At 43.9% G+C, this 25,544-nt stretch overlaps 1 protein-coding gene across 4 annotated transcripts in view; it reads left to right on the forward strand.

The window, feature by feature from the left end:
* TMEM178B (transmembrane protein 178B) overlaps positions 1 to 25,544 on the forward strand; it is a 214,405-nt gene that overhangs the window by 158,031 nt on the left and 30,830 nt on the right. For all 4 annotated transcript variants that reach the window (XR_005260589.2, XM_072039031.1, XM_021273708.4 and 1 more), the window contains one exon: positions 15,780 to 15,917. Coding sequence is in view for 3 of the 4 variants with exons in the window: in XM_072039031.1 (XP_071895132.1) it covers positions 15,780 to 15,917 (138 nt within the window). In the remaining variant the exon portion in view is untranslated. The remainder of the gene's footprint in view (positions 1 to 15,779; positions 15,918 to 25,544) is intronic.

The raw sequence follows: 25,544 nt of genomic DNA on the forward strand, positions 1-25,544 counted from the left end.
AGAGGAGCCTGATACTTGGCTACAGCTTTCGAGATGCTTTAAAAGTCACTAGGAGGGTGTTAAGATGTGGCCTAGAGAGGGAGAGAAAGGAGAAGGGAGATTATAGGGGAATGGGAGAGAGGGAAGAGGTGTGCATTCAGGGAGGAGGAGTGAGAGGCGGCGAGAAACCAGAGTGGCACAGGGCAGAGAGGAACACATAGAGAAAATAAAGGGATTTGCACCAGAGACAGGCTATAAAGGGACAGGAGGAAAGATGGGGAGAGAGCAGGAGGGGGGCGTGTTGGCAGCTGTAAGGGGAAGGGTGGTGTATTTTGTTAAAGCAGAGATGTTTCGATGCATTGGACATGCATCTCGCTGGATAAGCTGCAGTTAGAGGAAAGGCGAATGGGCTCCTGGACCCTGATACAGTGGATCCCATCTTTTGGGGCAGGATAGGTTATTTTAAAGGGCATATTGCTGTCAGCTGAGGTGCAGCCATCCGTCTTCCGCTCTGTTGCTAGTAACTAAGGGGAAAGGGAGGTAAGTCAGGCCCGTAGCTCAGCAGAGTGCAGCAGGAATGAATTCTGGCACCTGTGGGCATTCGCTTTCTGACAGAGCCTAAGCTTTCTGGAAATTTTTTCTTATTGCACGTACATGAACACTACACGACCAGGAAGAAAGCTGTTCTTTCCCAATCAAAAGATGTTTTTTTCCATCTATCACAAGTGTATTTACTGTATCTGTCTTCTGCTCTGTGCTGCACTGAGGCGTGTGTTTTGATATGCAAAAGCAGCAGACCTGCCTGCAATCTTTTCATTACCTTTTGGTGTTTCAGACTGCATGATGAGATCAAAGAGGTTAACTGAATTAGGCATCTCCTAAGCACAGCGTTTTGGAAACGTGTGACTGTTAGCAATGCACAGTGGGCCTTTCCCTCCATTTGTTCCCCCCTCCTTCGCATATGTACCCATCACAGCTTCAAACGCTGCATCAGATCTGGAGAGACCCATTAGGAAGTGAGCAAACCAGCCAATACAGGCGAGCTGAAAAGCTTCTTAAAAGTGAGAAAATATGCTACAAGGATTTTAGATCCCAAATCAATTGCATCACTCGTGGGTAGGCACAAAATGAAACCATATGTTATCTTAGAAACAAAATATTTGAGAATTAATTCCTTTTTTTACACACCCATCAAAGCTTGGCTTCCAATTTTAGCCTTCCCATTCCTGCCAGGGTTATTATTAGCCCTCTGCCACCACTCAGGTGCTGCAGGATGGACAGGGCTGCTGAAATAAAGGGCTTTCTGGCTGGAAAGGCAAAGTGAATAAAACAGCATGGTGGAAGGGCTGCAGGTGGCTTTCGGAAGTTTTTTTCAGCAAAATGAACAACAATTTATTTTGGAGCAGCCAAGAGAATTTTGGCTGAATTGAAATGCTTTGATTGCCTTATTTAACCCTTCTGAATCCTTTTGCCTTTTTCTTTTTAATTTAAGCGTGATTTTTAAAAAGGATGGCTTGAAATGAAAAGTCAGAAAGTTGTATTCCAAGAAAATTCCCATGAGTCTTTTTTTTTTTTTAATATGGAGCATATTGGCTTTTTTTTTTTTATTTTCAATACTTAAATTTACTGCTTTTTTTAACATCTACAGAACCAGTAGACAACAGCATTAAGCAGGTAACTACATGGACATTTTGTGGCATGACTTCTGGGGAACCTCTCCACTCCTCACCGCTAACAACTGCCCTCCTCCTGAGCTGATCACATTGATTCAACGTTGGGCCTTGTCTTCTAATTCTCAAAGAAGTTTTGGGGCAAGGGATGGCATATCTGGCCAAATGGAGGATGTCCTGATCCTCATCCTGCTACCATCCCATGGTCACGGCTGAGCCCTACACAAACGAGAACAGCCTCAAGGCTGCTCTGGTACTGGGCGAGGGGGAGCAGGCCGCATGCTGCACCACAGCACTGGGGGAATATCAGGAAAATGTCAAGGCAGTTTAGCAGTCAGCTTCCAGGTTGCTTTTCAGACATCTCCGATCTACCTCTGCAGCCTTTACGGTGGATGAGTGAAGACACCCCTGTGGTATGGCAAGCTTTCTGACTTGGTACTTCACTGGGCCATCCCCCAGTGAGAGACACGAGATAGTTCCCCCTTCCACAAAGAAGGGTCCCTTGGACACACGTGTTGGAGCACCACGAATCCTGTATCGGTGTTTGTAGGCTTGGAAGGTTACTGAGGCTCAATTCTGGCACACAGAAACCAGCTGTGTGTCTCATGGAGCAGGGTTTGATCACTTAGCTGGCTGGTCATGCCAGTGTGCTTGTGAGTAATTCAACTTCATGTGGAACATAATTGGAGTTACTCGACATTTCTACGAAGTACTGGATCTTATTACAGAGATATTTTTTTCCTCAGCAAAACCAGAGGGTCTGTTTCACAAGTTCTTCTAGATCTGAGTGGTTTCCTAAAACTTTGCTGTCGAATATAGTATTTTCAGAGTTGCGCACAAATACTTGATATTTTGAAGAAGGCTGTGGGAAGTCAGAGAAGCGAACGAGGCCTCTGGGGACAAGGAACTGGCTGCTGGGCTGGGCTCATCCTTTACAAAACCAGAAATGAGCTTTGAACAAACATTTATGTGCTATTCCTCTCTGTGTTACCAGCACAGATGAAACAAGGCAGGGGCTCTCTGTCCTTCTCCATGTGTGAAAACCCTACCTGCTTGCAGAGCTGTGGCCAAACAATGACCTAAGTCCCACTCTTTTTGGCTGATGAGGCCAGGTAGTCTCACAGGCCAAGTTGGATCCTACCAGTTATTTTAGATGAAGCATGTGTTGCCAGAAGCAGTCAGGGCTAAAAATGGTATCCTGGCTTTGGGAGCAACATATGCTGCTCCCTCGAGTCTGACAGGTGAAGGACTTCAGAGCAAGCACAGCGTGGTGAAATCCACAGTGCTCTCTGCCACCACTGCACTTCTGGCCCCCATCATCCTCCCAGTCCATCAAGCACAACCCTGTCCAGATGTCATGCTGGTAGCCATCAACTCCATCCTGCAGCTGCACCAACACCCACATGTGGTCTGGCCTTGGCTGCAGTCTCCTGCCTATCCAGTGACATTACTTCAGAAAGGTCTTAGGTTTCACACTGCCCCTGAGCGTGGTTAATACAGCGAACCAGCAGCTACCCTACTATTATTTCTTCAGCACAGAAACACTTCAGGGAAAATGTCTAAAAAAGGCCAACTTTTTCAGCAGGCTCACTATGTCCAGCCTGTGCAAAGACCCAGCTTTCTGAGGTTGTGCTTTCAGTACCAGTCCACCTCCCTCCCCAGCATTTTGGGGTTCATTAGAGATTTTTGGGGTTCCACATTTGGCTCTGCATTTCTGGAGGTGGGAAGCAGAAACCAGACATAGCCAAACAAAGGAATAGGATTGCCTTTCTAACACTGGGTGTTAACTAAACACAAGAGCAAACCACTAAGTTAAACATTTTTCTCATCTTCATCTTGTCATGTGGCAACTGGATCCCTTTCTGGAAGTTAGTCTTTAGCCCCAGATTATCGGATGCAATAGAGATGTCATCTGGGAAAGGTGTACGGCGTGTGATACACACAGCAGACTCGCTGACCCAGTCGGCAGTGTTGGTTTGTGTTGAAATACCTTGAAAAGTATATTCAAAAATGCTCCGCAAAACAGAGTTAGAAAGTTTCCCTGGGGCTGGCCACGTTGGCGGAAATATTGGAAGATTCCTTGTTAGAGCAACTGCCGAGCCCTGCGACATCTGATGCTAACCACAGAGTTTGCACAGACTGAATGCCGCGTCCCATTTCCCTTCTGCTAGGAAAGACTTTCCCTAAATTTGCCATGTGAGGAAGCATCGCAGGCTAGACTGGGCTTAATGGGTGCCTCCGGCTCTCTTTCTGAGCACATATGTGCTGGGGTACATCCAGCTGTGGACGCGCTTTTCCTTTTTGCCGCTCATAACATCTGTGCAGTGGGCTTTTGTTTGTCTGGTTGGCACTTTTCTCCTCCTTCCCCCAAGCTGCTTTGGCTGCTCACCCGGCTTTTCACCAAATTGCAAATTTATATTCCTTCTGCTTTCAGCGGGCCCATATGTGGAACTGTCAAAATGTCACTGGCATCAATTGTGAAAGGTTAGTGCCACATTATAGTCAGCGAGCTTATTAACAGGGAAATGATTGGGTTTTGGAGAGGGGGAGGGAAGGACAAATGGGAATCCATTTTCCAGGCACCTGCTTCTCCTACTAAACATTTCTGCTTGTCACATATATGTTTTCAGAAAGTGTTTTCCATCTGCATGGGAAAAAATAATAGCTAGAGACCCCGGGAAGAACAAGGCTGCTCCTTGTGAAATCTCAAGGAAGCCGGGCAGGGGGAGATGGAGAGGCAATGAGCACAAATTGGTGAAATCTGTTCTGGTGCTGCGTGGCAGGAGACATTCCTGTTTGCTGACCCAGTGACTAGAGACAGGATCATGCTGCAGAACTTGTGTCTGGTGTGGGCCTGGTGTCAAACTGGGAGACCCTGGTCTGGGTTCCATGATTTCAGCTGGGCCGAAGAAGTAGCCATAACATCTGGTTGCTCCTCAAGCCTACGGGTGCCTGTATACAGAAGAGAGCTTCCATTTTGCTGATTTTCATCTCCGTGCTCTTCCAGATTTAATCAGATTCCATGCAAAATCACCACTGAAAAAAAATTCTGTATCCTACCACAAAGATTTTATCTGTCCAAGGCATTTTTGTGGCTTCTGTCACGGTCACTGCAGAAAACCTAGCTCATAATCTTTAACATAAAATGGCCCTGCGAGATGAGCTTATTTTAGTTTATGAGAACTGAGGCACAGAAAGTCTGATTTTTATTTTTATTTTTTTAATTTTATTTTTTTTTTGCAATGCAAGTCTGAGAGACGGTATCTGGATCTTTATAGACTCTCCACTAGTATCTTGATCACTGAGTCATCCTTCTCATGCCTTGCTTTTGTCCTTTGGCTTTTTCACCGTGTTCTTTTAAAGTCAACCTAATGTCTACCCGTAAGCACTGGTTCCATCTATTAGACAGGGAAAAGGAGGAGGAGGAGGAGAGGGAGGAGGAGTGCCCAGATTCTACCTAAATTAAAGATTAAATCTGTGTTGCCCCGTTACTCTGCAAGCAGAGTGAAAGTGCAGTGTAGGTACTCGTCTGTTGGATTTGTCTGGAGCTGCTGTTTCCCTGCCAGGATTTTGGACTGTAGCTTGCAGCCAGCACCAACCTGACCTAAATTCAGAGCAGTGACCTCAAGGTGAAATCCACCCAAATCTGTAGCTGAGCCTCTGGGGCACCACTCTTCATTTTCTCCTGATTACTCCCTTTTTGACACAGCAGAAAAGGCCGTTTAGGTGGCCTACAATGTAGTGCTGGGGGGGTTGTACGTTCCTGACCTTTTCTGTAGTAATGCTCTTGAAAATGAGGCGGAAAAAAAGGGAATGAATATTAATAATCGGATTGTCCCGGGGACTTTTCGCTGGAGACAAAGCCCATTGTGTAGTGGAATTAGAGTGCGCACCACACGCAGGTGCCTCTTTGTTGCTCCTTGAATGCTGCTGGTAGGTGAAATTTAATTTAATCACTCATGACAAAAAGCAAGAAATGGGGATTTGGTGGCCTCCAATGGACAGAGGCAGTGAGAAGCCCCTGTCGCATGAGGCAGGAGCTCACTGTCTCCCTGCCCTTCACTCTGTACATGAGGTGATAGCCAACACATGGGAGCCTTGGGAGGAGGGCATTAGCACACAACAAGGCCGAGACTCAGGAGGGCATGACACGAGACATGGGGCAGTGTGTGGACATCTCCTCATGCCCCAGGTCTTCTCTGCAACCCCTGTGAGGGCCTTCCCTGAGCCCCACCGGCAGCTCGGCTGTGAGCTCTCCTCCTGTGGCAGCCCGGTTTAACACCACAGGCAGCAGCCATGCTTAGGTGGCTTTGTGGAGGCGCATGGCCCTGTTTCCTAGGCGCTGCCCTGAAAGGTCTAACAAAATTGCTGAAGGTCTGATTCTCCAGCAGGGACTGGGGAAGGTGGTGATGTCTCCAGTGACACGGGCATCGCAGCCCTTTGGGCTCATTGCCATAGCGCCAGGACCAGGCCGCAGAGGGCCCCCCAGGCCCCGTCCCTGGCAGCAGGCTGGGCTGGGCTGCCTCCTTCAGGCTCCAGAGGCCCTCCGGCAGAAAATCTGAGCTCAAAACTGGAGTTTTGAGCAATTAGCAGCCATTCCCCCACCTCCTTCTCGTGCCAAGAGGAATTTTAATGTACTTCCAACTTCTCTTTTTAGCACGCACAAAGAAAAAAGAAAAAAATTAATAATCATCTATAAGAGAAGTTCTTTTCAGACAAATGGAGAAGCATTCAATGCTGATACATATTTTCCCCCCCCTTTTCAATGGTATCTATTTAAATGCAGATTTTCTGGTTTCCTATGTGGAGCCTGGAAGAAACGCCTTTCAATTTAAATGTTAATAGAAGAGTAAACTTCAAAATCAGAATTTCTCCATAAGGGAGTATTTTCTCATCGCTTTAAATGTCTTTGTGTATCTCCTCCCTCCTTCTCCCCCCTCCTCTTTCCTCTCTTCCCAGCCCCCAGCCCAGCTTCACTTAAACACTCTTTTTTAAAAACCAAGAATACACCTTTCAGAGCTCCTGAATTAAAACGTTTAATGCCGGGGTCTGTGAAATGAGTATGTTTGCTGGGGCACTGATAAAGGAGAGGTATCCTCCTTTCACCTCCAGTCCTTTTCATCCCAGATAATTATCAAACGTGCTGCTCTGAATGCTTTCTGATGGGATTATTCTCAGGCTTGTGCTGCGTAATGTTGCACCAGAGGTTGGGACAGAGGGCAGAAAAAGCTTTAGGATAGTGTTTTAGTCACTCCCGAATGTGAGCAAGGTTTGGTGGTGGGGTGGACAGCAGGGGAGGGAAGTCAAATGCAGCAAGAAGGTGGCAAAACAGGGGAGGTGTTACCAAGCCTCTCTCTGTATTACATCTCCTGCTTCTCTTGTGGTCCTCTCTTGTGTACCTCTAGCCTCATTTATCTTCAGGATGAGCTTAGGCTAAATCTGTGTTTTACAAAAGGTTCTTAACACTGCCTGATGCTGGGATTTTGCATACAATTATGTTTCTTGCTTCCTGTCACACCCCGTTTGTCATCTTTAATACAAACTTTCCTTTAATTTTCCTAATCACTCTCTTCCATTCCCCATCTGTTATTTGTCCTCTTTTCTCACTGAAAGAAAAAATGGGACAAGATATTTTTCCATTTCTTCTACCTCCTTCTGGCCACCTCTGCAAGAAGTGGTTCAAGAGATTCTAACTGAGGATCAAATTTAAGTGCATTTTTGAAAATTTTACTTTAGTGAAGAAATTCCTTCCAGAGATGAGATCCCATCCTCGTGGGAGCAAGCACTGTGATGTGGTAGCACAGCTTTTCCATGTGCTCTGCCCACTTCCAGTGCTGGAGCAGTCATGGCTGGGATGGACACATGGATACTGCAGTGGTGATTGGCACATACAAAGCCATGGAACGGGGCAAAGTGTGCTCCCTGTGGAAGCAGGCTTTTGTAAACTAGACAATAAAGCCATGACTATATATAAGATACAGATTATTTTTACACAACTGTTACTGTACTCTCTACATCGTTATTATCTGAATGCCTCTGAAAAGCAGTGGTGAATCAGCTTGCATGGCACCTCTGGGAGAAGGGAGAAAGTCTGATTTTCAGAGGAAAGCTTTGGAACACCCAACCCTGCCACATATTTCAAGGAAAACAGAGCTCTCTGAGCACTTCACACAGATGCACAGTCCTTTGCAGGTAGGCGTGCTGGAGAGACAACTTGTCCCAAGTGTCTCTAGGTCTCACGGCTCTGATCTGATGAAGTCCCACAGCTCGTTTTGAAATTGAGCAGAAGGCATTTTATTAAGTGGGCCTGAAATTCTTCAACACTTGCATAATCCATGAAAGCTGTGTAATGAAAAGCCTCTTGGCATGACTCAGGCTGGGAAATGTTTGCTTTGTGTGGCCTCACCTAGCAGGAGCAGGAAGGATTAAAGTTATAAATATGCAGAAGGATGGCCAAGAATGCAGGTGCCTCAGAGTTTCTTCCCTATTTCTGAGGAATGAAGAAGGGAGAGGAAGGATGAAAGGGTTGACTGGTCAAATTGCAAATGTACTCTGCTGGGACCGAAGCTTGGAAATGTTCCTAGATGATCACATATTGCAGTGCTAAAATCCTGGATAGTAAATCTGGAGAGAGAAAGATTATTTGAAACCAGCTCTTGAACATCACATCTCTGGTTAAGTGGAAATCACCAACTTTAGGTACTTTCTGAAAAGGAAAAAAAAAAAAAAAAGAAGAAGAAGAAAAAGAAGCTCCTCTCCAAAATCAGAGGAGGAGAGGAGAGGAGAGGAGAGGAGAGGAGAGGAGAGGAGAGGAGAGGAGAGGAGAGGAGAGGAGAGGAGAGGAGAGGAGAGGAGAGGAGAGGAGAGGAGAGGAGAGGAGAGGAGAGGAGAGGAGAGGAGAATAGAATAGAATAGAATAGAATAGAATAGAATAGAATAGAATAGAATAGAATAGAATAGAATAGAATAGAATAGAATAGAAGTGAATAGAATAATGCTTTGGCAGAGGCTTAGCTATGCTGAGCCCACTACATCAGGGGTTATAGGGGCAAAGCTTATGTTTCCTTCCCAGCCTGCTGTCACTCAGAGATGAGTAGCAACACAGCAGATAATAAAAAATCCTTTTTCCTCTCTGACCAAATGTTCTTTTTCAGCAGAAGGGGAAGAAAGATTGGAGCTAAAGGCTGAACCATTCTACATGATGATATTCACAGCTGTCTTTCTCCAAAGACCTAACATAAATTTTCTGCCTTCTACAGTAAACCTCTACATCGGATCAGAACTGCATCTAATGCGTTAAAATTCCATTGTATAAAAGCCTCCTTTACACATCCACCTCTCTAATATCCATATCATAAAGTCTCTTGAATACAAATCCATCTTTTCAGCCTCATATGAGACACTTTTTCTCACCTACCTTTTTTTCCCCAGCACTTAAACAAGGTTTGTTTCCTTCCTTCTCTACTGCCTCCTTAAATCTCTTTCTTATTATCTAGTGGTTTTCTTTTGTCTTCTCTCTGCTCTGCACGAGCAAAAAGCAAGAGTAAGGTCAGGGCTTGATATTCAAGCTCCAGATGGTGCTTTCGGCCACTGCAGATTTTCTTAGGCTTCTGCAGTTTCCCCAAATACCAGAGGAATTGCTTTCAGAAAGTACCACACTGTGTGACCTGGTTTGGGATGCCCTTTCCCTCTCCAGTGCTTCATGAGAAGGTTCACCGGGGACAAGGAATTGCACAGCCATGTGGGGGTTGCTGTCTCAGCACGAATCTCTGAAGGCGTCAGCCCTTGAACAAGACAGGACTCCATTCACCCTCTGATGAACTGCTCACCCAGCCAGGGACAAGTGTCTGTGAAGTTTCTTATTGGCATTTCCATATAGGTGGGTTTATACATGCTGATAGCCAAACACTTTATCAGACAAACAACTCTAGTCCAGAGAAGGGGATGGGATTTTCTGGTTTAGGAGAAATTATATGTGTATCTTGGCTTGTGAAACAAAGGCTCACCAAAGTCCTTTGGAGTGTCAATATTTAGGTATTTATTTATTTTTATGAGGACCTTGTGCTGCTCTTTCTCTCATTTTTGAGGGTTGTGTTTTAGTGTATGTGTTTGTGACACATGCATTTCTGAATCACTCCCTGATGGAGAGTACATGCATATACTGTTACTTCTGGACATCCCTGGAGGTCTTTAAAAGACGTTTAGATGTTGAACTTAGCAATATGAGGAGCGGCTGAAGGAGCTGGGCTTGTTCAGCCTAGAGAAGAGGAGGCTCAGGGGTGACCTTATTGCTATGTATAAGTACATTAAAGGAGGCTGTAGAGAGGTGGGGGTTGGCCTGTTCTCCCATGTGCCTGGTGACAGGACGAGGGGGAATGGGCTAAAGTTACGCCAGGGGAGTTTTAGGTTAGATGTTAGGAAGAATTTCTTTACTGAAAGGGTTGTGAGGCACTGGAACGGGCTGCCCAGGGAGGTGGTGGAGTCACCATCCCTGGAAGTCTTCAAAAGACGTTTAGGTGTAGAGCTTAGGGATATGGTTTAGTGGGGACTGTTAGTGTTAGGTTAGAGGTTGGACTCGATGATCTTGAGGTCTCTTCCAACCTAGAAATTCTGTGATTCTGTGATTCTGTAATATGGTTTAGTGGAGAACTTGTTAGTGTTAGGTCAGAGGTTGGACTCGATGATCTTGAGGTCTCTTCCAACCTAGATAATTCTGTGATTCTGTTGAAGTGGGTCGTACTCATTGTGATGGCATTAGAGTAATCTTCAAACTGGAGACTGGGTTGCCACAAAATTCAGGAGAAGCACTCAGAGATTTTAGCTGAGTCTCAGGTAGACTAATACATATTTCTCTTCTTATCTCTTCATTCCTGAAGTGGAAAGAAAAGATTAAAACCTCACCCTCCACTTGCCAACCTCATCCAAAATACCATCTTAAGCTGTGTGGAGAGAATCATGAGAGCCAGAAGATGCCACTCAAAATCATCTGCATTAATACTTGCTTCTTCATGGTAGCGGGGAGCTGCTTGGGTTGATATTCAGTGAAAGACACACCTGTCCAATTTTGCATCTTGATCCCCCCTGTGCTATTGGGGTGAGGTGAGAGGAGGGATGATGTCAGATAAAGATAGCACTGTGCAGATGAAGCTTTGTAAGAGAAGTCATTTAAACAAAACCTAGTGAAAGCTAGATCTTAAACAATTTTCTATACACATATTTGCTTAGAAAAAGATGAGGAGGGAGTGATTTAGACTCTTTTTTAGTACAAATGTGTTTAAACCCACACCGGTAAAGAGAGTTGAGAATGAATCTAGTATAGGATCTACTATAGTGCTTTGATCCAGTATAGATCAAAGTATGATCTAGTATAGATTTAAGTATGATCTAATATAGATCAAGATCTAGTATACATCAAAGTGCAATGAAGGATTATGCTAAAGAATAATGCTACCCCAGTCTGTTTCTGCTTGATGTTATATTACATCCTGGTGTTTGGTCCTAGAGGGGCACTGAAATACATTTGTGATTTCCTTTTCAGTTTCCCCTTTTGATGGGACGCCTCACAAAAGGGCAATGCTGTACCCTGATGTCCCCTAAGGTGTTGCAGGTATTCTGGATACAGGCTTCAGGATCCTTAGTCCTTCTGGACCTTTCTGTGTTGGTAAAAGGGAGATGTAGGGCGGACTATCTGAAAAGCTGTTTGCAGCAGTATTGCACTTTCTGATGCTCTGATAACAAGCACTGTACTTTGATCTGGTAGCAAACACTTGAGAACAAGCAGTTCTGAAAGCAAAAGCAGGGCTGTGTGGTTAAAGGGCTGGCCAGAAATTGTGGTAATATAGATTCAATTATATGCTCCTCCACAAACTTTTCGTGTAGTCATGGGCAGGTTGATTATTCTCATCTTGTCTCGATTTCCCCATCTTTCACAAGAGGCTCATATTTTCCTTTCTCTGGGTGTTGAGAGAAAATAAATGCTTAATATTTTTGGAGTATTAAACTCCTCTGTGGAGAAGAAGATAGATATCAATAGGGGAACCGAGCCCTTGCTTTGGAAAGATGACTTGCAATTTCAAAGAATAGGGCAGAACATCAGAAGTCAAAAAGGCATATTGAAATTTTCAAGAAGCAACACTGATTCAGAACATGTTCTGTTTGCAGCTGCTGGGGTGTGAAACTTCTTCCACGATGTGACAACCAGCATGAAATACTTTATTGCTCATAACAAATACAGATGGACAGATATCAGGGTGAAATGAAGGGCAGGGGCATTTGCAAACTGACAGAGCGAACCTTCTCCACAGGCTGCTTGGAAATAAGCAGATCTTAATCAGCTCTTCTGCCTTTCATTATCTTCAGAAATCCTTTACAGTTAATATTCTCCAGTGGAAGACTAAAATGCTTTTAGGAAACGCATGTTGTTTTATGAGACTCTTCCTTTATTTTAAGGAGGTTGTCTAAAATGCTAATGTTTCTCTTTTCATCACGATTCATGGAGCTTGTGCCTTTCAAGCTTACCATTTCAGATTCAGCCATGGGAATTGGATTATTTCATCTGCTGTCCCTTCTCCAGTGTTACTAATCAAGACATTTGTTGTTTCTAGCCTACTTGAACACGATGCCTGAATTCCTGGCTTGGGGATCCACATTGGTTTTGAGTCAGGATTGAGTTCCCTGCCTGCTACATGCAGCAGCACCTGTGGCAGTGCTAGGCATGGAAAATACTCCCAAGGGGAAGATATTCACACTAAACTTTTAGTCTGTTAATGTAAAAAAATAAAATGGGATGAAGAAGGCGTCTCTAAAACATGAGTAGAAAGCTAATAATGTACTTTCACTCACAGGTGATGGGGCTGTCTCAGTCCATGTAGTAAATCATTGAGACTGTTGGTCAAACAGGCACGGCACTGAGTCAGTTTCTACACTACAGGTCCTACAGAACAAGCAGTACAATACCCTCCTTACCTGCACCGTGTAGCCACGTTCCTAAAGGTTTGGGTTACTAGATGGTGGAGAGGGAGAATTCATAGTACCACTGAAGCCCGTGCACTTTGCTACAGAGTGAGGATGCTGCGTAGATACCCAGGAGGGGATCAGCTGTGGAACCAGCTAAGCAGTGTACGGGAGTGAGCTAAGGTAGGGTATGTCGGCTGTTGCAGCTTCCATTTGGCTGTATAAAATTCAACAATACATTTTTCTGGTACATCACTCCTTCAGTTGCTTGGGGTTGTCATGCCGTCATCCTGAGATGCTGCAGTTGCTCAGAGAGGTTTTCCAAGAAAGAAAGAGTGTGAGACTCCTACATTTCATTATCTAAAACTAATAACAATAAAAAAGAAAAATAAAAAATCAGACCCAGGATGTGCTCAGATGTTACAAAGTAGTGTTACGCGACCAAAGCTTGACCCTGTTTACCTTTGCAGGATATATATTCAGAAAAAGCCTTATCGGTGCCAATCAAACTCAGACAAAAAAAAACAAAATCACATTTTCCTGATGGGCTATTGTTTATTTATGTGGCACCCCTTGCTCCTAAATTAGCAGAGAGAATTTATATATTGCCTCAAGTATACAATGCAAATCTTTGCTTTTTGGCTGTCCTTTCCTTGTCAAGCACCATGCCAACAGAGCAATAATCATACAAAGCACAATTAATGTGGGTTTGTGTGCAGAGAGGAGTTTCTATTCCCTTCCCTTCTCCTCACTAAATAGCTTGAGCTTGTTGATCTGCTGTTGCAACGCATTATATACGTTAAATATTTTCCCAGAAAAGAATCACTTTGCATAGACTCGTTCCCAGCACAGACATCAAAACAGAAAAGAAAGATCTTATTTTACTTATTTCACATAAACCCTAGTGGATGGGCTTGTGAGGAACTGCAATTGGTGCAAGCAGCAGTAATCTTAAACTGAGCCCACTGAACTTAAAGAACTGGGGTTTCTTAAATTATTGTGATTTTTAGTGTTATTATGGGTGGGTTTAAGTGTCAGTCAGATGTTAGGTTTTCATTTTTTTTCAAGAGTGTGAGCCCAGAATTAAGATGCTGATGGATTTTGCTGTGTTGTTAGAAAGGGAATTTCAGGTTCCACCAGTAAGAAAGGTCTAGTGAAACAAACCTCAGAAATTGGGTCTAGAAATCTGGTCCTGCTATTTGAACTATTCTGTTAAATGGCAAAACTCACACTCATTTTAGTGGGGTGGAAACCATTCCTTAGTTTGGTGCATGGGATACTTGTATGGGGACACTTGTGGTCCCCTCTGGGACCTGTGAGAACCAGCTCCATCACTTTGTTATTGGGATGGACCTGAGGAGTTACTGACATCTCACAGCTGAATAAAACTATTTAAATTCAGCTCATTAAGAGCAGGTGTTAGGGTATGTTTCCATTAGGAGGAGCAAGTGCTGTTACCTGCAGTCAGCAGTCACCAGTTAAAACAGACAGGCTTTGCTGGGCTGACACAGACGGCTGTGCAGCGGTGCTGAAATGCCTTTTGCTGTTATTGAAGAAGACACGGGAAACAGTAAACATTTTAAGTTTTAATCTGTCTTTCAAATTGAGCCCAGGCCTTTATGGGCTGCAGAGTACAAAGACAGTCTGCCATCAGAAATGCTTACAAACATTTACTGCTTGCTTTAGGAAGCCCTCTGAGAAATTCCCAAGGAACAGGGACCAGCACTGCCTGTGGGAAGTAGGAGTTTCTGTAGGAAATGCCTTTATTCTTATTTTTATTTATTTTTCCTGCATAAGACCTACTTGAACATATTAAAATAGTTTGTGGGGAGTTCTTGTTTGATTTTGGTGGGATAGTCAGAAACCTGAAGACAAAAAGATGACTTAAAGACATATCTAGTTAAAAGGGCACTGGTCACTGATGGGCTGAAGGCCTGGTCATCTTTATGTAGTCAGAGAGAGTCCTTGTGAAAATCAGTGACAATCTACAAGAACTCATAGCCTCAAGGGAGGGGTTGCGTTCTGCAACTTGATCTTGGGTAAGAAATGGTACAGTGAACACAGCCCTGAGGAAACGTCCTTTCACTGAATCAAATGACTCTGTTCCAACATGCCCGTAGGCCTTGCAGACTCTTAAAATTTTTGGTTTAGGAATTTTATAAATCTCTGGTTATGACACTTTATTGTTGTTCACAAGTTTCACTGAACCTGCACTACTGGCATTGTGGTCCTTCTGAACCACTGCAGAAAAAGGACCAAAAATAACAGAAGCTGAGAAGCAGTCAAAGACCAGCCAAGGAGAAAAGCTGCCATAGAGGCTGGTGGCTGTTTCACTGCTTTCAATTTGTCCTCCCTCTGTCACAAGCATTCTGTTTCTTGAAAGAAAATGAAATTGCTATGCAAATAGAATTTGCTTCCAGAAGGAAAATTTGCTTCCAGAAGGAAGCAAATGTTTGGAGAGCTGACTTGGCTGGAATTTTCTCTGCACACACGCTCCTGACATATCAGTGCTTAAACTTTGTGTGTGTGCGTGAGGAGGGGCAGGGAACAGTCAAATGTTAGTGAAGATGTCTCCATCTGTTCCATTATTCGAGCATGTAAAGATGCTTGTCAGCTCTCATAGTCCTTGCTCTTTTTTCCAGGTGGTCTCCCCGCTCAGATTTCACATCAAAAACAGCAGTGAAGATTTATTTTTTCTAGCACATGTAGGAGGGATCCCAGTAGTCCCATCCTTTTTGCAGAAAGCAAATATGGAATACAGCAGAAGTTTAATTTATAGGTTCTTTACATTAGATCTTGAAGATCATTACCCTTTATTTTTGAAATAAATACAGGTCAACCCCAGACCACATGTGGTTCTTTGTCCTCACATGCAGAGCACAAAATGCTTCACTTCAGCATTGTGCTCTCCTACTCCCAGTACTCCCTGGAGCACTCAAAAATGTCCTTACCAAAAACCACCTGACATGGTCACCATCTAGATGCATGAGAGGACAGTAAAGCCTGTCTTAATCTAAGGGTTGTCCTCCCTCTGGACCACCCTTACGCAAACCATCCTGTGCCAACGCTGATGATCTAGCAGTTTTGTAGCATTTCGGATCGACTGTCAGGAAGCTCTGATGACGGCGATTTATCACTGTTCACAAGCATGCTTTTTTTCTGTCTTCCCCACTGCAGATCTGCGCAGGATGACAGCTGGCTTCATGGGCATGGCCGTGGCCATCATCCTGTTTGGATGGATTATCGGGGTGCTGGGGTGCTGCTGGGACCGAGGCCTTATGCAGTATGTGGCGGGGCTTCTCTTCCTCATGGGAGGTAAGGATATTGGCATCTGAAGAAACCTGTTCTTTTCCTTCCTGTTTTCATGCTCCTTCTTTCCACATGCCCCTCATTTTCTTTGTCACTGAAAACATGTTTTCAGAGTTGTTTCAGGTGATCTGGACTTGGTTTCATGCTGAGCTCCTTCTGGTGTATGTCAGGAATAGTAACAATATTTACATGTTACTTCTGTCACAAAGCAGCGTCCATAAACCAGAGGGCTGGAAAAGGCCTTGAGTTGTTGAGACCACTTCCCTATTGACATAAGTAATGCTGTCACAGAATCTCCTCTCCCTTCCATGCTATCAGCTTAATAAACTTAGTAAAAAAAATCTGAAGATGAGGCAAATGTTATTCCCACTACTATCCTATTTCATTGTGAGAGACTGGAAACCATGCTCGGAGTTTTAACCTGTATTTATTCCCAGTCAGTGGTCCTTGAGTCAAATACAACCTTTGGTTTAAGTTCTCTGATATATCTTTGAAGGGCAGCGGTATCCTCTCAGCTTTCCTCTTCCTACCCTAAATACAAATTTCTACTCCTGTAGACTTCCCTCTGTGAGACCAGTTATCAATCCAGCAGCCCTTTCTGCCACCTGTTCTTGGCTGTACTTGCCTCTCTGATGTAGGTGAGAAGGGGCACTCCCAAATAAATCTGGTCAATGTAGAGGTGCACGAAGGTTTCCTTGCTGTGCTGGAAATCCCTTGCCTGAAGTATTTTATGATTGTATTTGCCCTTTTCGTGCTGTGTCCCACCAGAGACCCACAGTCATCCTTCAGTTGGATAATACATCCAGGCCTTTCTCCTCCTTTGTAATTTCCTGCTGATCAGCTCCCAATTTACAGCAGAGGTTCCGTTTATTGGTCCCTAGACGCATGCCCTGGCACTCCATCCTTTTGAGCTTCTTTCTGTCTCAACCACACCAGCCCTCGGGGTCATCTGCTATTTCCTGTGCAGTGCCCCAGCCTTCCTTACTACAGATGCCACCCCACTGTCTGTCACCAGCAGGCTTCATGGCACGCAGTTACTTTAAAGGAGGGATGTGAGAGTTAAGTCCCAAACACAGCACTGGCTGAGTGTCTCAAATTGAACAGCATTGCTTCTGTTCTCTGATTGCTTCTCTGCTGGTGGTTTTTGTTTGGCTGGGTCCTTGCCCTCCCAGCAGATCATCATTCAGTGCCTTCGGTCACTCGTACGATGCTGTGGCACAGCTACGAGTGTGAGATACTGGGAAGTGTGCGTAGACCCAGGAGAGGAGCTAAGTGCTCAGATAAGGAGTGTTTATGTTGCAGTGCTGTTGGTACTCCTGAGATAGATGCTGGCTGTCTCAGTGCCCACAAACATATTTGAAGGCTGCTGGTACCTTTTGCAGGCACGCACTGGTCTGTCTGCGGCTGGCTGCAAATGGTTTGTTGTGGGTGTTCGATACTCTACGGGCAATGGGTCTGCCAAATTAGATCAGTGTTTCTTAAGTAATTAAAGGCTTAATTTGTATGTGTTGCTATAATATGCTCAGATATCCGTGTGGTATTTAACTCACTACAGCATGACATTCAGATTAAAACATTACAAGTATGCTAAAGAAGTGCTAAGTAAATACACTTATTAGAAACTAGCTAAGTCTTATTTATTAACTGGAAATCACCAATATATATGGGGGAGGTTCTAGTGAAGAAGCTTATTTTGAAAGATGGCTGATTAAAGTTTTCAGGTGAAACAAGACTCAGTGTAACCATATGGAATGAGATGGGTTACTTATAACTTTACAAAGCCATCTTTTGCTATGCTCCAACCATAGACATTTCAGTAGGGACAGATTCAAGGTCATGCAGCTGGGAATAAACTGTGTCAGTCGACTTGGCAGAATGAGAAGCTGCCTCCCAGAAAGGAGAGACCCTGAGAAGGTCTCTGGGATCCCAGTTGCTGGGATCATCAGCTGCATAGGAGCTCTTGGTGCTGCTGAATGTGTCCCTTCATCTCTCAGACTTTTTGATGGGAATATGCAGTAAAAGCGTAAAGTGGGATTACCTCTGGGCAAAGCAAAACTATTTCTGGACATCCTAACCCGGTGTCCTTAAAAAGGAAGGATATGGAAAAGTTGGGAGAGGATTGCAGAAGAGCTACAACAATAACTCCAGGACTGGAAAACAAGGAAAACACAGCACGCCACAAAAAGCCAATTGCTTGAAAATGTTAAACAGAAGGTTTGTAATTGACTTGAACACAATGTGGAAGTACCTATGCAAGGAGAAGCCATCTGATAGTAGCATGCTCTTTGACTGAGTAGACAAAATAATAACAAGATCTAGCAGTTGGGAGCTGAAACTAATTGAAATGAGAGGCACCAGATTATTTTATCTGCCAAATTCTGTCAAGATGTGTGATATTTTTAATAAAGATGTGTTGGGAGGAGATCAACCATGTTTTCTGCTCCAAGCAGAGGCATGTGGATCAGGGCTACAAAAGTTTATTATCTTTGTTGCGCAAGACAGTGGCAGCTGCTACACCTTTCCTGATTTCTCTTAACAGCAAATGTGCACGAAGTAACATCTAGAAAATGAAGCAGCCAGTTAATAAGATACTCATTTAAAGCTATCTAATCTGAAAGGCAGTCACTATTAATGTTTTCCTGGTGTGTCACAAGTTACATGGGCATTCCTTCTACAGCCAATGAGTCTAATTTGTACCTTTTTCTTGACGGACAGTGTTAGGAGACAGCGCTGTTACTTCTGTCATCATAGAAATGCTGTCAAGATATCATCCCATCAGTGCTCAAAATGCACAAAGCCAGAGTGCCTTAGTTCTCTTTAGCTTTATTTTTCTGGTTCAACAGGGGGAAAAATGCTTTGGCAGGCTTGTGACGTCCAACCTCATTGCAAAAGACAGGTTAAGGTGGTAGCTATAATCAGTATAACTTTCCCTTCCATTTGCATTTCTGCTTGTTTAGGCTCTGTTTATAGCTTTTGTTCTGCTTTAATTTCCAGACAAACAGCTCTTCTGTAATGATCTCAGGGTTAAACATGTCCTAGCTTCAGATATCTGTGGGTTTGGTCCCTTATTGCCCATAATTCTTTCAACAGGAAATCTCAGTGGAGCACTGAGAAGTGTGTTGTGATAATCTAACAAGACCAGACATGGTTCCCATGGACCTCTGGTTCTTTATGATATTTACAGGACAGCCTTCTTGCTAGCCCATGTGGCGGTGCCTAATAAGGACTTGCTTTACTATGCTTGATCTAATTTCTCAAGCAAATGGCTGAAATAAGTCATTTGTGAAATGCAGGCCCTTATCTGGTATTAGTTCATCTGGAATCCAGCACATGTAAACCATGATTTAGAGCGTGTTTTACACTGTTATTCAGCATGTTTTGTAACAAGTTAAAATTATTAATAATTCATCTTTCCTGTTTAGTCCAAATGTATCTGTATCAACAGCAATCACAGAGCTCTTATGGCTTCCAATGTTCTTTTGCATAATTTGCTGTATTTATTGTAGGATTTGTGCTTGGATTTCTTATCTCGAATGACAACATTTGCGGGACCACAGTACGATTTTATTTTAGTGCCTCCTCTTGCACATAGCCAGATGGATACTGCAAGTTATGCTTAGTATTTCTGACCTCATTTTGCACGGTGGTACGGTTACATAGTTTCCTGTACCCCGAGTTGCACTGTCTGTTGTAGTTTCATTTCTGAGTTGTCAGGATGACTTTATCCTGCAAGGTGGAAGAGTTTCTCTTATGGCGATCTCCATGTGGTACTGCGCTCTTGTGTTTCAGTAGGATTGGTTCATTTTATTCATCTTACTTGAGACTGTTTAATTCTATTACAGAAGTGGGTCACACTCAAATTATACATTACTCCGAGCACATCCTCTTGCAGCTTCTTGCTTTTTCTCTACATGCAAATTATTGAAAATCTGTGCACCAGTAAAAGCTTCGTACTGGGCATGTCCTCCAGTAATTTTGCAGTTTTATAATAATTTCTGTAACCTTGGAGGCATCTGTAACACAGCTTCCAAATGTCAGAGGCCTTTGGCAAACATGATGCTTTCATGCATATCAAGTGCTTAGTGGTAGTCTGAAAAGGATTCAGTTAAACATCTACCTGAAATGCATGCGGGGCATTTATACATTGTGTTTTGACCAAAGCATTGTTTCCATGCACCAAAAAAAACATGCCTCTGCTTTTTGAAGTCCAGGCATGACCTCCTCATCATTTCCCAGGAAGTAGTCTTCACATTTCTGTACTCCTTTCAGTACTTCATCAAGTTATTTAAGAACACTTTTAGAACACTATTTAAGATCTGATGATAAGCACACAAGGTATCTGTCCATCTAGTTAGGGGCTTTTCCACCTGCTCTCCACTACATTCATGCATAGTATCTTCTTGTTTCGGGATCTCAGATTCTGCTAGGTTGACAGTCCTTCCCCAAGTGTGCAAACCCAACCTCGCCCTGCCTGCTGTTGTTGTACTTGCTTTACAAAATCAGCTTTTGATTGCGATCCCTGACAGCCTGCTCTTTTCCCAGTTCAGTGCGTATTTCATTTCAGCCAGCTGTTTTGAAATAGCATTTTGGTTTCTTTATTCCTAGTTTTGGGACTTTGTACCCAAATGCTGCAGAACCCTTTTCCTCCTCATCAATGCCTGCCATGGAGAATATGGGGTGCAGGACACCCTCCCCTGCCCACCATGGTGCACGTCCCTCCTGAAATGCTGTCCCTTGTCCCAGCTGGAAATACAAAATTGTGCTTCTAATATCTTTGGTTTTTATTTTTTTTTCCAGTACTCGCTTCAGCACAGAATTATCCCTGACCAAATTACATCCCTGGCAAGAGCTACATCACTTGCCTTTGTAAATGTATTAAAAGACCCACAAAGAGTGACGTTTTATCAGCCTTATCAGAGCTCTCTCCTTCAGCTGCACACTCATGTATTTTCCCTTTGTAAGTTTGTCAGTGCTGAGAACACATTTCAGTGAAATCGTTAGGTTTTTTACTGCACGCCTAACAAGGCAGCCCTTCAGGGAGAGACTTCTGCATTGTCTTATTTTGTTCCAAATTTACTGCATATAAATGCAATAAATCATCTCTGAGCATGTTTGCTATTCTACCTGTTGTCTTTACTCTTTTCTCTTGTCTCTGCCAGTTTTGTCTTGTGCCACGCGCTTTAGTATCACTTTAGGGGTTTTGCCCCATTTGCTGCCAGTTTCCTTAGAGAAGCATATCGTTTTACTGCCCTTGCAAATATTCATTATTCTTTGCAAAGTCAAGTATGTTTCTTGCTGTAACCTTGCTTTGAGCCAATTATAAATTTTACCATTAATAATTCAGACTCTAATTAGTCTATTTGGAAATTATTCCAGCTGCTAAATGCCCTTACTCATGTGATTTAGCTTCACCATGCATATCTGTGATAAAACGATCCGTAGTCTGCCATAGCATCTCATTTCTTGCCTTTGCCTGGTGACATTTTTGAGTGAAATTTTGGGCTTGGGGCATCATCTGGGAGGCTGCAATCCCCTTCCTCACCAGCACTAAAAGGCCATAGAAAGCAGCTTTATGGGGTTTTTCCTCTCTGATTTTCTGTCCAAGTGCTTGCTGCCAGGAACATTGGGAAGATTTTGTGTCCTGTCCTCCTCCACCCCTCCAGTGGAGATCTGCCAGTCTGGGGGATTTGAGAGTCCTTTGCCAGCTCCGTTTCTGCTGCTCTTCTGGGTTTCTTCTGACCCACCCAAGACTGCTGCTGAGATATTGCTCTTTGCAGCCTGTCCGTCCTCACAGGGCTTAGGTCAGGGTTACAAAAGCTTCCAGCCTTTCCCCGCAGCAGAGGTGACCTCCTATTCTTTCCAGTGCCGTCTGCTGTGGTGGAGATAAGCAGGCAGGAAAGATGTGCGAGAGAGGAGAAAAAATAAAGTTATGCAGGTGTGCTGGCACAATTTAATGCTTATTTCAGACACGCAGGAGAGGATGTTTATTAAAGAAATGAACAACCCGCTTACGAATGTATGAGCGCATTCTTCCCAGCCTGCCTTTATATTCTAATCCGGGGAGAAACAACCTTTTACAAATCCCTCTCATCCTCATCAGGCACAGTTGGGGCTGTGGTGCTGGGTGGTTGAATGCTGAGGGATGCAAACCCCATCAGAAAGGAGGGCTTTGAAATGGGGCTGGGGAGCCAGCACGGCACAGTTGTCGGGTACAGATGTGCCGCATGCATCTGTATCCTCTTCCACTCCCTGCCTCCGTGCAGAGCCTCGTCTTTAAACTCCCCAAGCCTGAGTGCTGTGCTTCCTCTGCCTGCGCTCTGCATGTGTTGGTAGCTGACAACTGAAGCATCTGTGTGTTTGCAGCCATGGATCGTTACCAGCTGTTGAGTCATTCGCGGCCCAAATTTAACTCACTGTACTTTGAAAATAGCACAGAGCGGTAGAAAATACGAGTATTTATTCTGCACAACTGCGGTCCTGCCATCTGAAAATAATCATCCCGCTGCTGAATAATTTAAGAAACAAAAACGTAACGATTTAATACAGCAAGTGTGAGGCAAAGCTCCGTGATTGACGTCTCCTCGGCAGTTACGAAGTACCTTCGCAGCAGCTGCCAAGAGGAGGCAAAGAGAAAGATAAACAAAATGAGAAATCAGAAGGCATCCTGTGGGCTCCGTCTGGAAATGTGGTGGGTCTAATAGGGAGCCTGGGATGTCTGTTCCTCACGAATGATCAAGGTGTCTCCACATTCTTCTGGATGTGCACTTGTGGTGACACGATCAATCCATGACACTGAACATTGAAGACATTTTGTGTGATATTTTTTTCTTTTCTTTCCCACTACCTCATTCCCAGAAGATCCAGTTTATTGTGCTTCTTCCCCGAAAGGAACAGCCTTATCAAGTTTACATAAAATCTTTTTTTTTCCATATGGAAAGACAAGTGCAAGTGCACCCGTGTATGCACAGCTGTGTGCACACAGAGCTTAAGCAGCAGCATGTGATAAAACACTGCTAAAACAGGGGTGTGCAGTAAGTGGCTGTGATCTGAGCAGTGCAGCTTGGCACAAACAGAGTTTTCGCAGAGACATAATACCTTTTGCCAGTTCAAAAAGTATTCATAATTCAAAAGAAGCTGGATCACTGCAAGAATTGAGATGCCAATCACATTTTAATCCTGTGGGAGACACTAAATTAATGATGGCTGCAGAGGAACTTAATTCGGCAAAACTCCTTTCGGACCGGTGTAGGAACTTGCCTAGGTGGATTGACCTCCAGATGGAGACAAAGGCTGATCTGTAGCAGGAGATGTCATAAATGGGTTGTGAGCCTGTGAAACAAGCCTCGGGGAGACGTGGTCAGCACCCCCTTTCCCATACCTCCCACAGCACACACGCACACTTCTCCTCCTTGTGCTTTTGGTTAAATATTGCATTATGCTTAAAGTGATTTAAGGCCTTGACTTGGAATGAACTTGAGTTAATGTACGGTGTTAATAGGTTTTAAATGTTTAAACCCCTCTAAGGCTCTTGGTTGTTTAAAAGGGTCAAATGCATTACCAGGGTGCTGGGGAGGGCACAGAGGAGCTGATGAAGGTCTCTGGGGACCTGCGATGAGACCCAGAGCCTGGAGCAGTTGTGCAGGCTTTGGGCCTCAGTGCCCCTCAGGCAGCAACATAACGCAGAGCACATGCATAGGAAGATAATAAGAGTTAGCCTGTTCTTTATAATGCCCTTTTCTTCTCACTTTCAGGACTTGTCAGTCTCTCTTTTCAAGCAAGTCTCTTGTACACAGCTTGTGGCATCCCTCATGGACAGGGCTGCTTGCAAGTCATGGTCTCTGTTTTCATTTTACACCGTGTTTCTTGGGCCTAAGGGGTTGCTCTCCTTTTCTTGTGTGTATCAAAAGCTGGACACTCGTGGCTACATGCCCATATATATACAGATATATATGGATATATGTTCAGTACACATGCATGGATGAGGCTGAAAGTGCTTCTTTGTCCTTACTAACCCTTAGTAAGCATCTTTTAGAAATTAGTCTCACTTCCCTTTTGAATGTTATCCAATTTCCTATTTTGACTCCAAAAATAAACACTTAGGAAATCATCCATGTAAACAAATACCTCCCTTGCCATCTTTTGGGGTTTCAGCATGGTGTCAAGACAGCCTGCTCAGTGTCTCCTAGCTCGAAAACAGTTGCTCAGCTGACTGCAAGGCCAGGTGGGACAAGGTCCACATTGTATTACACTTAAACAGCAGAGCTAGGGCACTGCCTTAAATCGTTACTTCTAGTACTTCTCTATGCTTACTGGTGCTCTGAGAGCACATTTTGCTTTTATTCATTAATGCCGACACCCATTTTGAAAATGAAATAGGGGGCTCTCTGGAAACCTGAAAGATTGTCTCCTTTCACTGTACGGGCTTCTCTGTATGCCGTTGAGTACCTTCTGCTGAAATGCTCTTTTGTAATTTCAGCTCGTAATACTTCTCAAGGGGAATCACACACATCTTTGCATCTCCTGCGGCATATGTTGAAGAGCACAGCTATGTCCTTCTTCTCACAGAAGCATACTATTTTCATTAGCTGCTAATTTTTTTTTTTCAGTGCCTGGGGAATTTTTTCAGTACCTGAGGAATGGAGCTGATTCTCTAGGTCAATACTGACAGACCTAGCCCTGAAAAACAGGGAGCTAAGACTTAACACCTCCGTAAGAGAATAGGGGTGGAGTGGGAGATAGAAATGTGTTGTGTGTTTTTTTTTTTTTTTCAAATCAATAACATGGCTGTACTGCAGGGTCCAGGCTCTTAGAGGTGTTGTGTTTTGTTTTGTTGTTTTTTTTTTCCTTTTTTTTTTTTTTTGTCCTGAAAAGAATGTCACAACCAGAGAACTCATTGTCAACTCCATAGCATTTGATCTCCATGGAAACATTAGGAGCTGACTTGAAAGTCAGCCTTCAAATATGTTGGATTTTTTCCCGTGGCTCATTTTGATGCTCCTAGATGTTCACTTGCACCCTTTGAGGGAAATGCCAACACAAGCAATTCCAGCATCTTTGTACCTGATCACAGAAGTACATTAGCATTTAGGAGAAGGAGAGGGAAGGCTTTGGAGGTGCAGAGATCTGATAGTCTGGATCAGAAGGCAGGGCAAGCAGTGTTCGTGCACCTATAAACTCGCTGTTTTTCGGTCTTACCACAGATCAGGCTGCCTCCCTGAACTTGCTGTACAGTAAACTAAAGAGTCAGCTCACTCTGGCTTTTCAGCAACAAAACAACAACCCACAATTCACATACCTGTGTCTGTTGTTTTAAAAGTCAGCTCTACTGACTTGTAATTTCTCACTCCCCACGACAGGAGACACTGATAGAAGAGTCAGTACCTTCAAGAGTTATGAGAACAAAAACTCTCGTGTAGTCTGTGAAGGGCATGCAATCTAGTTTACTTCTCAGGGATGTCAGTAGGGCTTTGGGGGAGCTGACAGAAGGTGAATTAAAGTAGAAACAAAGTAGGGGAGACAGATCCGATAGGAATACAAAAGACTTCCCCGCCCACAGTCCTGGAAAACAAGTTGTGTTATTTTAAAATTCTGGGGTTGTTCCTTATCCCTTAGTAACATCACCAGGTCTTTGAT

This window comes from Anas platyrhynchos, chromosome 1 (assembly GCF_047663525.1).
Source record: "Anas platyrhynchos isolate ZD024472 breed Pekin duck chromosome 1, IASCAAS_PekinDuck_T2T, whole genome shotgun sequence".
In the NCBI taxonomy this organism is placed as follows: domain Eukaryota; kingdom Metazoa; phylum Chordata; class Aves; order Anseriformes; family Anatidae; genus Anas; species Anas platyrhynchos.